At 51.6% G+C, this 16,257-nt stretch overlaps 1 protein-coding gene across 2 annotated transcripts; it reads right to left on the bottom strand.

The window, feature by feature from the left end:
* Positions 1-1,618: 1,618 nt before the first annotated feature.
* On the bottom strand, positions 1,619-9,728 carry LOC138521886 (serine/arginine-rich splicing factor 2-like). Of its 2 annotated transcripts, XR_011283156.1 has the most exons (4): positions 9,092-9,728; positions 5,646-5,947; positions 5,372-5,477; positions 1,619-2,400 (listed from the first exon to the last, which is right to left on the bottom strand). XR_011283156.1 is itself a non-coding variant. In XM_069635052.1 (3 exons), exons 1-2 carry the CDS (start codon positions 9,457-9,459, stop codon positions 5,653-5,655), a joined length of 663 nt encoding a protein of 220 aa, XP_069491153.1. In that variant the 5' UTR covers positions 9,460-9,718; the 3' UTR covers positions 1,619-2,400; positions 5,646-5,652. The 2 variants fall into 2 exon arrangements, 1 of the variants encoding a protein (XP_069491153.1); XM_069635052.1 differs by lacking the exon at positions 5,372-5,477 and having other exon boundaries at positions 9,092-9,718.
* Between the last annotated feature and the right edge of the window lie 6,529 nt (positions 9,729-16,257).

The raw sequence follows: 16,257 nt of genomic DNA, 5'->3' as shown, positions 1-16,257 counted from the left end.
GAAGAACTTCTCCTAGACCGCTTGTCACTGCTACCTTAAAGTGGTTTGGCTACAGCTTCCCAGAGTTGTCCCTGTCACAATATAGGTTGGCCTTCTATACATCTGTCCACCAGGCCAGAGTATAAAAAAATCAGTCTTAACTGGCATTATTTTACAACTATTGCACTAAAGCTGTTTGGGTTGCTACTGCTATCAGCCCAGAGCCCTCCTGAAGTCATAGCTTGTCTTCAGCCCACGTTACCAAAGAGTAGAAGGAGGTATACCGTTCAGGCTGTGCCTCTTTCACCATTATCATTGGTGTCACTGCTGGTTTACTAGTAGTGTGGGTTGAGTTGGAGTTTAAGCCACTGTACTCTTGTAGAGCAGTAGTCCTTTCATCACAGATACCCCTGTAGTGGCAGATAAAGTCAACTGGAGTCTGTTCTACTTTTAGGGACTGACACATTTTTCTTGTTCCAACTCTTTCAGCGGTTCTTGGAGTTTCCCTTGGGCATCCTACACGCCTCAGATCTTTCATTCGGGGGTCTTTTGGTAGCCTCTCAACATTCCACTGTCTTTGATGGACCTTCATTCCCAGGGACTCTAGTGCTCCCCCGAGATAGACAATCTTATCTCGATTGAATGTACCTTCTTCTGGGAAATGCATTGTGTTGTAACCCCGTGAAAAATAGTGCAATTCCTACAGAAAAGTAAAAATCTTGAGTGAATAACTTCTGTACATAAAATAAGCTGCACTCCCTTTAGGAGGAACTGGCACTTTCTTCAACTGACTTGTTTTTATTCTCCCAGGTTTAAGACAAGGACTGGCCCATGAGGAAGTTTGTGACGCTCTTTGCAATGCCCCATGCTATAGTGGCAAGACGCTGCCTAACCCGACACCAGCTCATGACGACTGCTAAGGTACCATGCCCCATGCTATTGTCTAAAACATGATCTATGTTGGGAAGGAGACAAGGGTTACACTCACATAAGGGCAAAAATTAGATGAGCCTGATCCAATCCCATTGATAGGCTAGAAAGAACAGAAATAGAAAAACAGTAAAAGGACAAGTGTCTTTCACTAGGGACTCCTTCACAAAAGCCACTGGAACTGGGGCTACTCAATTGAGTGTCCCTGTCACTGGCGCCTAGAACACTGAAGGTTACTCAGCAGAAACGGAAATAAAGTGTTCACCAAAGCCACATATGTCAAAGCAGACAGACTATGGCTGCACAAATGAATTGTTTTTGGGAAGTGTAGATGGATATACAACAAGCTCTTTTACACTGGTCACCTTTTGGCACTTATATGATATTCTGTGCTGCCTGCCCTATTAGACAACATATTCAGTTATAATGTTTGGGAGACTTGCAGGACAGGTGTGAGGCTGGCCAGATGTTCTGAATTATTTAAGGACCTCTTTTTATTTTTACATTTAACTTGGAAACATTTTTTGCAAGAATACTGACTTGCTACACTATGAAAACCCCTTTTAGACTATAGTGTATGGATGCAAGTGCTTAATACTCCTGACAGTCAACTGTCCCTGCCCAAGTGGGGTTTTAAGAGTACTCTTCCAGACAGACCCAGAATAACTATTCCGAGACAGACACAATAAGGCAAATAAAGACAAACACATTGCAATTTTATATATTTACTGATCCGTCCTATGAAGAAAACAGGCTCATTCTTCAGTTGACCAAAGGCTGCCTGAACCACAGACTGAGATGCCTTCTGTGAGATGCCCATTAAGGGAAATCGTATTGCCTTCTCTCATTCCTCTGGGGTCCCTATCAGCCAATGAAATCTGAGACTAAAGGCACCAAAATTGTTGCGGAAAACCGATGTGGGAATATCTCTGGGGAGGTTGTTTGGTCAAATCTTTAATAGCAACACTGCAGGGTAAACAGACAAGAACACACGTCCACAATGCAACCACAGACTGTTACCCTGCCCCCAAATGTACTCCCTTCATATATTTTCCAGTACATTGGTCTGAATGGAATGAAGGGCAGATTTTAGGACCTCACCAGGGAGAATGTCAGTCTTCCCCCCAATTAACTCACTAGGTAACTCAGAGCCAGGCAAACTCAGACAATCCAGGTCAGTTTTGAGTCTTCAGAAGATAATACATTTGTTTTTGTTTTGATCATAATCCCAAAATAGGAGAAAAACTAAACAACCAGATCCTCAGACAAAAAAACTACAACCCCCCAAATCTTGCAAAGTCCTTGTCGTTTTGACCCCCTTCCTTGGAGCCAATCCACTGTTGCATCTGTCCAGACTCCTTCCTCTTTGATGGTTCAACCAAACTGCAAACTTCATGCGACATAACTGGAACCGTTAACACAACTTCTCAAACTCAATGGTTTCTTCTCTCCTCCAAAATACCTTCTTTCTCAACTGTTTTTGCTCTTCTCCTAAAACCAAAATCAGAAGTACATTATTAGGGCGGGAGTACACGATCTCCAGTCACAAGACTTCAACACAATAACAAGATTAATACTAACATATTCCACATCTTGCTTTAAATCACCAACATTAATATCAAAATGATCACTATACAATCATTCCTCATCCCTGCATACCAGGGCGGGAATAATGCTTGCCTCTGTCTTTAATAGAATCAAGACTACCTGCGCTAGCCGCATTGGTAATCTAGACCGGAGGCGAGCATTATGCTTGTTCAAAGCTGTCCAACACCATCTTGGCTAAAGAATCTACTGGTTTGAAATAGAAAGTCCTAAAAGTAGATTCTGAAGACCAATCTGCTGCTTTCAAAATATCATGCAGAAACACTCCAGCTACGAAGGCCCTGGAAGCCATGGCTCCCCTCACTGAATGCGCTCCAAACATGCTTAAGTCAACACCAGCCCAGCACTTCCCGAACCCACCTAGAAATGGTGACGTTACGGCATGAAAGGGCTTCCTACGAGCTATAAGCAACTGACGTACTCCGACAGGTCTCACACTCCTTAATACAACGTGCTACACACAGCTTGGGCTCCTCCAGAAAGTAAGGATATGATATAATCGAAGAAGCGCTCTTAGTTCTCTGTGCTATCTGAAATGCTACTCCTGGATAGAAATTTTTTCTGTCTATCTCTAAAGCTTTCACATCAGAAACCCTTCTACGAGACACTAAACAGCAACATCGCTAATTTTCCCAATAAACGCTTAGGCATCAACAAATGGTTGTCCGGCCACTGTTTGAATAGACGGAAGACTTTCAACGTCCCACATGACTGGGTATCTAGGAACGGGTGGTTTCCATAACTTCACCCCTCTCAAAAGCTGCACCACTGCAGGATGGTCTCCTATAAGACGACACTCATGACCCGCTGAAATAGCTGATCTATACACCCCTAGGGTTCTGAACAATTTACCAACTGTTGACATCTCTGCCAGAAGATTTAACACCTGCACTAAAGGGGCCAAAATGGATTGATACATTGCAACTCGCACCAACCTGCCCATTTCTCCCAAGCGGGATGATGGCTCCTAAGGGTAGAGGGAGCCCATGAATCTCATACAATCTGCAGCCTCTCTGAAAGGCCTGGCAGCTCCCAACTTCTCCTGAAATTCTGCAAGGCAACAACCGCAACTCCCCTTCTGAACAAAGGGATGTCTGCCCCGACGGGTTGCAAAGCAGGTCCACTTACCACGAAAACCTTGGAAAATAAGTTCCATCAGTGTCAGAAACCAAGCTTGAGATCTCCAACACGCCGTCACTATGACTACCCCCGCACACTCCCAACATACCTTCGCCAGGCTATCATTACAAAATGAGGAAATGCATAACGCAGAGCACCCTTCCAACTGTGTAAGAACGCATCCGCCCCTAAAGCTTCCGGGTCTATCACCCAGCTGTAAAATTTCTGTAGCTGCGTGTTCAGTCTGGAAGCGAAAAGGTCTCTCAATCGGCCCCCATAGATCATGCAACTGCTCGAACACTCTCCTGTGTAACCTCCAGTCGCTGGAGTCTGCTAGATACCTGGAGTTCCAGTCCGCTATGGAATTCTGGACTCCTGCCGTCACCACTAGCTTCCTTTGTAGGCAATAATGCCAAAAATCCTTCGCTATCTCCACTAACATCTTCGATTTCGTACCTCCCAACTTGTTTATATAACGGACTGCTGATATATTGTCCAGTCTCAATAGAATGCAACAATTCACCCTGTCCTTCGCTAACGTGCGCACTGCAAACAAACCTGCTAATAACTTCAGACAATTTATATGTAGCCTCAGCTCCTCTGACCGTCGACCCCCTGTCTGCATCTGACCACACCTGGCACCCCAACCAGTTCTGCTTGCATCCGATATAATCAAAATGGCCCTGCCATACCACGCTTCTACATTCTGAAGCCACCATCTCAGTTCTACTCTTCCTTCCTCATCCAACGGAACTAGCTGGTGATATCTTACACCCCCTCGCAGGTGTCTGATCTTCAACCTCTGGAGTGCTCGATAATGCAGAAGCCCCGGAAATATTGCCTGAATAGAAGACATCAGAAGACCTACTAATCGCGCCAAACTTCGCAAAGAAATGACTTCCTTTCCCAATGCTAATCTCAGCTCCTTTATACTTCTCAATTTCTGCTGGGGCAACTGTAATGTAGCCTTCCTGGTATCTACTACAAACCCTAGGAATTCCATCCTCTGTCTCGGATCGAGCACCGCCTTTTCCTGATTGATCAAGAAACCCAGAGAAGACAGAAGATCGCAGACCCAACTGACCTGCTCCTTCAAAACTTCTTTGCTTTGGCCCAGAATCAAAATAGTCTAGATACACAATAATTCGTATTCCTCTGCTCCTGACGCCACGGGTCTCATCACCTTGGTGAAAGCCCAGGGCGCTGAGGCTACACCGAGGTAGACATGCAAAGCGCCAACTCCGCCTCTTCCAAAAGAATCTGAGATAATCCCCAAACTTCTGCTCTATGGGAATGGTGAGATAGGCGTCCTTTATCCCAGTTTCCCTATCCCAGTACACAAGCAAGGCAAGCGACACCATGTATGTGGATCATTATATGTAAATTTAGGCCATAAAGGTCTGGGGGCACGATAGTGTCTAATCTTACATCGATACCCAAACCAACACCAACCTAGCAATATCGCAAATTAACCATACATAAACATGTGCACTGGAAACGCAGTCTTCACTAGGCATTAACGCGACTACGTTGGATTGCGGACCAATGAAGAATTTGAAACCGAATACGGGAAGGCACTACTTTCAGATTAACCTTCGCCCGCCCTTTAAAGTGCAGGGGCATTACTGCTGGTGCTTTCTTTGCTATAACTTACATCAAGTTAGTTCAAGCCATTACTTACTAGCACCCAACATCCGGTAAATTAAGGATAGTGCATCTTTAACATGTAAAGACAAACCTGCTCCAATATACGCCCACAGAAACTGGTCCCTGGAGGATCAGGTCAGATCAGTTCAAAATCTGCAATACTGCCAATATTCTTTTAGCAAACAGGAGACCCGCAGCTTTAAAGGGGGAAAATGCAGATGTTGGATAAAGAGTCAAATAGGTATGCAAAAGATTTTAAAATGTAAGTTAAGTGTACATTCACACATTCAGCAGTCAAAGCTAGCGGGTATGTAACGATTATGGACTGGAGAAAAAAAAAAGAAAAAAAATGGTTGATTACTTACCATGTTCCTATGAAGAAACTGCTCCCTCCTCTTCGGGAGGCTTTGGTGCGCTCGGGGAAGGAGATCTGGACTTTTTGCACGGCAGGGGCGAGACCCTGGAGCGGGATCTCGAGCGAGATCTCGAGCGAGATCTAGACACCGTGGAAGACTTTGCCTTGGATCGGCGGAGGGACCGGGACTTTGAAGTGGAACGGGATCTGGAACGTGTACGGGATCTTGACCTGGAGCGGCTGTAACGGCTTCTGCTGCGGGACCTGGAACGACTTCTGCTGCGGGATCTGGTGCGTCGACGTCTCCTAGGGCTGGAAAAAAAAACAATGTGTTAAAAAAATAAGCTAAGCAGTTTCATTGCCAATTAAGAAGAAACAAGTCATTGTATGCATGCAGCCACCCTCTCGTATAAAACACCATCTAGTGAGTATTACGCCTTACAAGACTGCAGCAGTGTTGCCAGGTCAGAGGGAAAAAATAAGCTGAATGCCCCTTCAAAACAAGCCGACGCCCAACTAAATAAGCTGAAAAAACACACCTCTAAAACAATGGATAGGTCTTAGAAGTTGAAAAATAACTATAACACAAATAATACATAGAGAGTACAAACTTATGTTAACAAAAAGCATTAAAATTGTTATTTTCTAACAATTGGTCTCTGTTTTAATTTCTTGTATGTGTGCAATTTATATAAGCGCATCATTGGCTTTTTGGATCCTTGGCTGCTCTGGTCCTTGGATCCATTGATGGTACCTGCCAAGTAGCCCCATGTCCTTCATGACACTGAGTCCAGTTATTTCCTGTTAAAGGCTAGGATTGGTATTGTACTTCTTCCCATTATAAGTATAGGCCTACCAGGACCAGTATGCAAAGTGAAAATCCAGGACTGGCTCATGGCAACACACGTAACATAGCCCCCACCCCCCTGCCATCTTCCTTCTTTTCTTTCTGGTATTTGGCGTAATAAGAAAAATAGCCATTCACAAAGTGTCAACTTGTACCCCCCAAGTGAACTAGCCAGGTGCTATGGCAGTACTGGTGAACGATCTCAGTCTTCCGGTTCACGTTAGAGTTGGCCTGTCAATGTACTGCGCAAGAAGGAAAATTTAAACTTACAGGAAAAATAATATATGAACAAAAGCACAAGTGGGAAGATAAGAATCATACCCGACTAATAGTGCCCAAAGCACCTTCTCATGGGAACTCTGAGCTCTCTTTAATCAAGCCGTAACATCAAACTTTGCACTGGACAATGACTTAATTTGAAATTTGAGCTGTAAATGCTACTGGTGTAATAAAAATGTCTTAACCTGGTCTGCCTACAGCCAATCAAGTTATAAGCACTGTGTGTGCCCTTCAGTGAAGTCCTGTAACTGTTTAGGGCTTTTAAAAAAGGCATTTGCCAGGCACTGCCATTAGATGCCCAGGTACTTGCACCTGCTACCGTTCATACCATTAAAGACAGCAGGGCCTACCAAGGGCCTTTCCCATGCCTACACAAAAACCCAAACTATTGGCATTGCCAATGTTTGTTTACATCATGACTAAACTAAGTGTTGCCGTAAATACCCTGCAATTGTTTACCTCTTTGCTAGGTAATGCGTCTTCAATGGGTCTCTAATATTGAAAGAGCCCATCAATGCAAAATGCCCCCACACACCCTGCAATGGGAGCGCTGGGCGTCCTTGCAGGTCATGAGGGGCTGCAGACACCCTGCAATGGGGGCGCTGGGAGTCCTTGCAGGTCATGAAGCCAGGGGCTGCAGACACACACCCTGCAATGGGAGCGCTGGGAGTCCTTGCAGCTCATTAAGCCAAAAACCGTGGCACGCGACCTGCAAATATTATACACGACTTTGGGTAAAAACAAGTCGCGTATAATAAGCAGCCCTGGCGACACTGGACTGTAACAATGATTACCGCCAGTACTCCAGGTAAATTCTAGGTCTCTTTATTTTCCTTGTCCTGTACTCACTCCTCCACAAGACACGGGGATGGTAGGGGGCACAAGATTACATGGGAAACACTGTGCTCACCCATCTTCACTGCTCACAGCCTTCTCTCTCGTCACCCAGCAGAACACTTCCACACCAACATCCCACAGCAGATGACCTCACACTCACTGCTAATCTGAAAGACAGATTACAACACTTCTCCCCTAGGAAACACAAAAGCCACATTACTACAGACTGCAGCGCCATTTGGGCAAGCGCGCGTGCGCTATTCGCCAATGCTGCCTCGAGGCCGGCGGCCATCTTGCGGGGTGCGGCGGGCATGCCAAGTGTGACAATGGGCACAAGATCGCCAATAAGGGATACGCAGATATCCCTCGGCGACTACTCTTCACTTAACCACTAAACAATACATTCACGGGCCTGAATGCATTGTAAAGAAGGAAAAGAAAGATGCTGACGAGCGACGAAGACGAGGATTACCAGCAAAAACGTAAAGGCGTGGAAGGGTTAATAGACAGAGAACCCCAATCGAGTAGCTCCGACAACCAAAAAGGTAACAACTGGATTTGGAAGGCCCCAAGGAGCTTTCTATGAGAGAAAGAGAAGACATTGAAAAACAGAAGGCTAAAGAGCGGTATATGAAAATGCATCTAGCGGGGAAGACTGACCAGGCAAAGGCAGATCTGGCGCGGTTAGCCATTACAGGAAACAAAGGGAAGATGTAGCCAAAAAGAAAGCGAAAGACGGAGCAGCTGCACCTGGCAGAGGAGTGCAGTCCCTTTCCCTGAACGGCTAGCCTACGCGTGGGAGGAGGCATTGCCAAGGAACTACGCCCGTTGCCTGCCAGGAAATCTAAACGGCACTCGAGGGCATTACAGCATCATTCTCTAAGCTAAAAGAGACTGCCCTGTGTTCCTCTTCCTTAACTGGCATGGGCATCTTTCTCTGGACACCTCTGACCTCTTGGTGTCATAAAAAGAGACTAATACATATTTGACCTGTAACTGTTGGAAAGCATGTCTGTGTTCTCTTGTTTTTAGGATTAAAGCAAAGCGGCGGGTGGGTAAGGAATAAAGTTGCAGATAGGTTGCAACGTTTTTTTTATGTATTGATAGTTTTGACGTGGTTGGAGGATTTAAAACTGTTTTCAAACATATGTCCAGGCCCTTCCATGGAAGATGGAGGTGTTAAAGGAGAAGAATCACTGGTGGTTTAAGATTCTCTGCAGGCCCCATTTAAAAGCGGGACCCAAGTTGACGATGTCGTAGCTTGGTGGGTTTCTTCATTCATCTGTGGAAAAGTGCATGCGGTCCACTTTCCATTCGCCTTTTAATCTTTTTTGACACCTGTTTTGAGTGTCCATTTTTAGCACCTCCAAGGAAAATATTTACTGTAAAATACCCATGTGAAAAATTCACGACAAACACAACTCGTATATTGGCTGAATACAATTTAAATTATAAACCGGGCCTTTTGTTCCGACACTCAAATATGCATTTACCTGCGACTCCTTCGTGCGTAGCTTCCTCCGCCGCCTCCGTATCTTCGCGGCGGCGGGCCACGTCGACTCTGATGAGACTCTGGGGGTCTTCCATAGCGCGCCATCTGCACGCGCAGTTCCCGTCCGTCTAGTCCGGCTCCGTCCATGGCGTCCATCGCATCCTCCGCGTCACGCTTGTCGTGGAACCGCACGAAGGCGAAGCCGCGACTCTCCTTGGTATACCGGTCGCGGGGGATGTAAACGTCGCCTACCCGGCCATACTTCTCAAAGACTCGTCGGAGGGTTTCGGGCGACGTCCTGTAGGTGAGATTGTCCACCTTCAGGGACGACATGCCTTCCACGTCAGGCGGAGGCCGGCCGGAACTCATCTCCGGGGAACTCGTGAGGGGAATCGAGCGGGACACAAGATTACTCGACTGGGTTAAGGCCCTAGCTCTTCAGGGGCGCGTGATGATGATGACACTAGATGGCCAGACCCAGCAGTCTAGGTGAGCAAAGAGCCGGGTGGTCCAAGCGGGCGACGTTGCTACAGCTTTCGGGGAGCCCCGACTGGTCTACTTGCGACGGTCGGTTAGAAAGCGCACGAGAAATGGCGCGCGCGCGCGCTCTGCTTTTATGTACTTCACTGGATGCAAAATGGCGGCTAACCACGCCTCTCGATTGCAGGTCCCTATGAGCAGGCTGAGGGTAGCGACTAGTTCCCATCCGAGAAAACGACCATAGCAACGGCCCGCCCCTCATCCTCACGTGACCTCTGATGTCATCCGTATACTTTCCGGAGCAGAGAAGCGGTTCCGGAGCACGTTCAGTGAGCGGGCTGGGACCGAGGGGGAATTTTGAACGCTCTGGCTGCCGCCGGTGCACGTGCAACCGGACCCTGCCAGCCTTTGGCTGGCAGCGTTTGGGGTGGGCATTTCAACACCGGGAACATTTCTAGGAAGCCCTGGAGCGTCCAGAGCGGCAAGGCTCTGGCTGCCAGGCTGCAGGAACAGCAGTAACCCGTGTGCTTTTGGCTGGCTGTAAATACAATTGGAATTTTCTTTCGGATACCATGAACGTTCCTGCAAGACACCTGATTTAGATGGAGGAGCAGGAAATTACATTTACTTTAAAAAGCATGCTGAGCTATTCAACATGAAATGTACAGAGGGCTAAGAAAAGGAACAGGGAGACAGTGTATGGTTGTGTTTAACTGATCAACGGGGGCTAATAGAGTGATTTTAATGTTTTATGAGTGTGTGATTATTAGGATGCGTGGTTTTAGAGGGGGTTGGTTGGGGCTATCTGCGTGTGATTCATGTGGGTCATCTAGGTGTGGGTTGGTAAGTGGGACAGGCATTTTGGTGTGGCTCTGGAGGGAGGTGGTGGGGGCACATTGGTGTGGATCTGGGTGGAGGGATGGTACACATGGGTGTGTTTCTGGAGGGAGAGATGGGGCACAGTGGGTCTGGACGGCGGCATGGGTCATCTAGGTGTGGGTTGGGAAGTGGCACGGGCATGTTGCTGTGGCTCTGGAGGGAGGTGTGGGGGCACATTGGTGTGGCTCTGGAGGGAGGTGGTGGGGCACATTGGTGTGGCACTGGAGGGAGGTGGTGGGGCACATTGGTGTGGCACTGGAGGGAGGTGGTGGGGGCACATTGGTGTGGCTCTGGAGGGAGGTGGTGGGGCACATTGGTGTGGCTCTGGAGGGAGGTGGTGGGGCACATTGGTGTGGCACTGGAGGAAGGTGGTGGGGCACATTGGTCTGGCTCTGGAGGGAGGTGGATGGGGCACATGGGCGTGTTTCTGGAGGGAGATGGGGCACAGTGGGTGTGGAGGGTGGCATGGGTCATCTAGGTGTGGGTTGGGAAATTGGACGGGGCATTTTGGTGTGGCTCTGGAGGAAGGTGGTGGGGCACATTGGTGTGGAACTGGGCGGAGGGATGGTACACATGGGTGTGTTTCTGGAGGGAGAGATGGGGCACAGTGGGTCTGGACAGTGGCATGGGTCATCTAGGTTTGGGTTAGGAAGTGGAACAGGGCATCTTGGTGTGGCTCTGGAGGGAGGTGGTGGCACATTGGTGTGGCTCTGGAGGGAGGTGGATGGGGCACATGGGCGTGTTTCTGGAGGGAGATGGGGCACAGTGGGTGTGGAGGGTGGCATGGGTCATCTAGGTGTGGGTTGGGAAGTTGGACGGGGCATTTTGGTGTGGCTCTGGAGGGAGGTGGTGGGGCACATGGGCGTGTTTCTGGAGGGAGATGGGGCACAGTGGGTGTGGAGGGTGGCATGGGTCATCTAGGTGTGGGTTGGGAAGTTGGGCGGGGCATTTTGGTGTGGCTCTGGAGGGAGGTGGTGGGGGCACATTGTTGTGGCTCTGGAGGGAGGTGGTGGGGCACATTGGTGTGGATCTGGGCGGAGGGATGGCACACATGGGTGTGTTTCTGGGGGGAGAGATGGGGCACAGTGGGTCTGGACGGTGGCATGGGTCATCTAGGTGTGGGTTGGGAAGTGGCACGGGCATGTTGGTGTGGTTTTGGAGGGAGGTGGTGGGGGCACATTGGTGTGGATCTGGGTGGAGGGATGGTACACATGGGTGTGTTTCTGGAGGGAGAGATGGGGCACAGTGGGTCTGGACGGCGGCATGGGTCATCTAGGTGTGGGTTGGGAAGTGGCACGGGCATGTTGCTGTGGCTCTGGAGGGAGGTGTGGGGGCACATTGGTGTGGCTCTGGAGGGAGGTGGTGGGGCACATTGGTGTGGCACTGGAGGGAGGTGGTGGGGCACATTGGTGTGGCACTGGAGGAAGGTGGTGGGGGCACATTGGTGTGGCTCGAGGGAGGTGGTGGGGCACATTGGTGTGGCTCTGGAGGGAGGTGGTGGGGCACTGGAGGAAGGTCGTGGGGCACATTGGTCTGGCTCTGGAGGGAGGTGGATGGGGCACATGGGCGTGTTTCTGGAGGGAGATGGGGCACAGTGGGTGTGGAGGGTGGCATGGGTCATCTAGGTGTGGGTTGGGAAATTGGACGGGGCATTTTGGTGTGGCTCTGGAGGAAGGTGGTGGGGCACATTGGTGTGGAACTGGGCGGAGGGATGGTACACATGGGTGTGTTTCTGGAGGGAGAGATGGGGCACAGTGGGTCTGGACAGTGGCATGGGTCATCTAGGTTTGGGTTAGGAAGTGGAACAGGGCATCTTGGTGTGGCTCTGGAGGGAGGTGTGGGGGCACATTGGTGTGGCTCTGGAGGGAGGTGGTGGGGCACATTGGTGTGGCACTGGAGGGAGGTGGTGGGGCACATTGGTGTGGCACTGGAGGAAGGTGGTGGGGGCACATTGGTGTGGCTCTGGAGGGAGAGATGGGGCACAGTGGGTCTGGACGGCGGCATGGGTCATCTAGGTGTGGGTTGGGAAGTGGCACGGGCATGTTGCTGTGGCTCTGGAGGGAGGTGTGGGGGCACATTGGTGTGGCTCTGGAGGGAGGTGGTGGGGCACATTGGTGTGGCACTGGAGGGAGGTGGTGGGGCACATTGGTGTGGCACTGGAGGAAGGTGGTGGGGGCACATTGGTGTGGCTCTGGAGGGAGGTGGTGGGGCACATTGGTGTGGCTCTGGAGGGAGGTGGTGGGGCACATTGGTGTGGCACTGGAGGAAGGTGGTGGGGGCACATTGGTGTGGCTCTGGAGGGAGGTGGTGGGGCACATTGGTCTGGCTCTGGAGGGAGGTGGATGGGGCACATGGGCGTGTTTCTGGAGGGAGATGGGGCACAGTGGGTGTGGAGGGTGGCATGGGTCATCTAGGTGTGGGTTGGGAAATTGGACGGGGCATTTTGGTGTGGCTCTGGAGGAAGGTGGTGGGGCACATTGGTGTGGAACTGGGCGGAGGGATGGTACACATGGGTGTGTTTCTGGAGGGAGAGATGGGGCACAGTGGGTCTGGACAGTGGCATGGGTCATCTAGGTTTGGGTTAGGAAGTGGAACAGGGCATCTTGGTGTGGCTCTGGAGGGAGGTGGTGGCACATTGGTGTGGCTCTGGAGGGAGGTGGATGGGGCACATGGGCGTGTTTCTGGAGGGAGATGGGGCACAGTGGGTGTGGAGGGTGGCATGGGTCATCTAGGTGTGGGTTGGGAAGTTGGACGGGGCATTTTGGTGTGGCTCTGGAGGGAGGTGGTGGGGCACATGGGCGTGTTTCTGGAGGGAGATGGGGCACAGTGGGTGTGGAGGGTGGCATGGGTCATCTAGGTGTGGGTTGGGAAGTTGGGCGGGGCATTTTGGTGTGGCTCTGGAGGGAGGTGGTGGGGGCACATTGTTGTGGCTCTGGAGGGAGGTGGTGGGGCACATTGGTGTGGATCTGGGCGGAGGGATGGCACACATGGGTGTGTTTCTGGGGGGAGAGATGGGGCACAGTGGGTCTGGACGGTGGCATGGGTCATCTAGGTGTGGGTTGGGAAGTGGCACGGGCATGTTGGTGTGATTTTGGAGGTGGTGGGGGCACATTGGTGTGGCTCTGGAGGGAGGTGGTGGGGGCACATTGGTGTGGCACTGGAGGGAGGTGGTGGGGCACATTGGTGTGGCTCTGGAGGGAGGTGGTGGGGGCACATTGGTCTGGCTCTGGAGGGAGGTGGTGGCGCACATTGGTCTGGCTCTGGAGGGAGGTGGATGGGGCACATTGGTGTGGCTCTGGAGGGAGGTGGATGGGGCACATGGGCGTGTTTCTGGAGGGAGATGGGGCACAGTGGGTGTGGAGGGTGGCATGGGTCATCTAGGTGTGGGTTGGGAAATTGGACGGGGCATCTTGGTGTGGATCTGGGTGGAGGGATGGTGCACATGGGTGTGGATATGGGTGGAGGGATGGTGCACATGGGTGTGTTTCTGGAGGGAGAGATGGGGCACAGTGTGTCTGGAGGGTGGCATGGGTCATCTAGGTGTGGGTTGGGAAGTGGAACAGGGCATCTTGGTTTGGCTCTGGAGGGAGGTGGTGGGGGTACATTGGTGTGGCTCTGGAGGGAGGTGGTGGGGCACATTGGTGTGGCTCTGGAGGGAGGTGGTGGGGCACATTGGTGTGGCTCTGGAGGGAGGTGGGTGGGGCACATGTGTGTGTTTCTGGAGGGAGAGATGGGGCACAGTGTGTCTGGAGAGTGGCATGGGTCATCTAGGTGTGGGTTGGTAAGTGGGACGGGGCATTTTGGTGTGGCTCTGGAGGGAGGTGGTGGGGGCACATTGGTGTGGATCTGGGCGGATGAGGGCATACTAGGATGGGTGGTTTTAGAGGGGGTTGGCTGGGGCTATCTGCATGTGATTCAGGATCGGCACATGGGCATCTGATGCAAGGGGAAGGGGCATCTTGCTATGTGAAGGGAGGATGGGGCATTATGGTATTGGTCTAGAGGGAGGGATGGGGCATCTTGGTGTGGCTCTGGAGGGAGGTGGTGGGGGCACATTGTTGTGGGTCTTGGCGGATGAGGGCATACTAGGATGGGTGGTTTTAGAGGGGGTTGGCTGGGGCTATCTGCATGTGATTCAGGATCGGCACATGGGCATCTGATGCAAGGGGAAGGGGCATCTTGCTATGTGAAGGGAGGATGGGGCATTATGGTATTGGTCTAGAGGGAGGGATGGGGCATCTTGGTGTGGCTCTGGAGGGAGGTGGTGGGGGCACATTGTTGTGGCTCTGGAGGGAGGTGGTGGGGCACATTGGTGTGGATCTGGGCGGAGGGATGGTACACATGGGTGTGTTTCTGGGGGGGAGATGGGGCACAGTGGGTCTGGACGGTGGCATGGGTCATCTAGGTGTGGGTTGGGAAGTGGCACGGGCATGTTGGTGTGGCTCTGGAGGGAGGTGGTGGGGGCACATTGGTGTGGCTCTGGAGGGAGGTGGTGGGGGCACATTGGTGTGGCACTGGAGGGAGGTGGTGGGGCACATTGGTGTGGCTCTGGAGGGAGGTGGTGGGGGCACATTGGTGTGGCTCTGGAGGGAGGTGGTGGCGCACATTGGTCTGGCTCTGGAGGGAGGTGGATGGGGCACATGGGCGTGTATCCGCCCATGGGAGATGGGCCACAGTGGGTGTGGAGGGTGGCATGGGTCATCTAGGTGTGGGTTGGGAAATTGGACGGGGCATCTTGGTGTGGATCTGGGTGGAGGGATGGTGCACATGGGTGTGGATATGGGTGGAGGGATGGTGCACATGGGTGTGTTTCTGGAGGGAGAGATGGGGCACAGTGTGTCTGGAGGGTGGCATGGGTCATCTAGGTGTGGGTTGGGAAGTGGAACAGGGCATCTTGGTTTGGCTCTGGAGGGAGGTGGTGGGGGCACATTGGTGTGGCTCTGGAGGGAGGTGGTGGGGGTACATTGGTGTGGCTCTGGAGGGAGGTGGTGGGGCACATTGGTGTGGCTCTGGAGGGAGGTGGTGGGGCACATTGGTGTGGCTCTGGAGGGAGGTGGGTGGGGCACATGTGTGTGTTTCTGGAGGGAGAGATGGGGCACAGTGTGTCTGGAGAGTGGCATGGGTCATCTAGGTGTGGGTTGGTAAGTGGGACGGGGCATTTTGGTGTGGCTCTGGAGGGAGGTGGTGGGGGCACATTGGTGTGGATCTGGGCGGATGAGGGCATACTAGGATGGGTGGTTTTAGAGGGGGTTGGCTGGGGCTATCTGCATGTGATTCAGGATCAGCAAATGGGCATCTGATGCAAGGGGAAGGGGCATCTTGCTATGTGAAGGGAGGATGGGGCATTATGGTATTGGTCTAGAGGGAGGGATGGGGCATCTTGGTGTGGCTCTGGAGGGAGGTGGTGGGGGCACATTGTTGTGGGTCTTGGCGGATGAGGGCATACTAGGATGGGTGGTTTTAGAGGGGGTTGGCTGGGGCTATCTGCATGTGATTCAGGATCGGCACATGGGCATCTGATGCAAGGGGAAGGGGCATCTTGCTATGTGAAGGGAGGATGGGGCATTATGGTATTGGTCTAGAGGGAGGGATGGGGCATCTTGGTGTGGCTCTGGAGGGAGGTGGTGGGGGCACATTGTTGTGGCTCTGGAGGGAGGTGGTGGGGCACATTGGTGTGGATCTGGGCGGAGGGATGGTACACATGGGTGTGTTTCTGGGGGGGAGATGGGGCACAGTGGGTCTGGACGGTGGCATGGGTCATCTAGGTGTGGGTTGGGAAGTGGCACGGGCATGTTGGTGTGGCTCTGG

This window comes from Ambystoma mexicanum, chromosome 13 (genome assembly GCF_040938575.1).
Source record: "Ambystoma mexicanum isolate Mex_15411 chromosome 13, UKY_AmexF1_1, whole genome shotgun sequence".
Classification (NCBI taxonomy): domain Eukaryota; kingdom Metazoa; phylum Chordata; class Amphibia; order Caudata; family Ambystomatidae; genus Ambystoma; species Ambystoma mexicanum.
The sequence above is the reverse complement of the archived record's forward strand: the minus strand, read 5'-3'. Positions and strand labels throughout refer to the sequence as shown.

Coding starts and splice junctions, on each gene's coding strand:
- LOC138521886 (XM_069635052.1), bottom strand. CDS start 9,459: ATGAGTTCCGGCCGGCCTCCGCCTGACGTGGAAGGCATGTCGTCCCTG. Junction 5,948..9,091: donor TACGCACGAAGGAGTCGCAG/GTAAATGCATAT, acceptor TTTTTTTTCCAG/CCCTAGGAGACGTCGACGCA.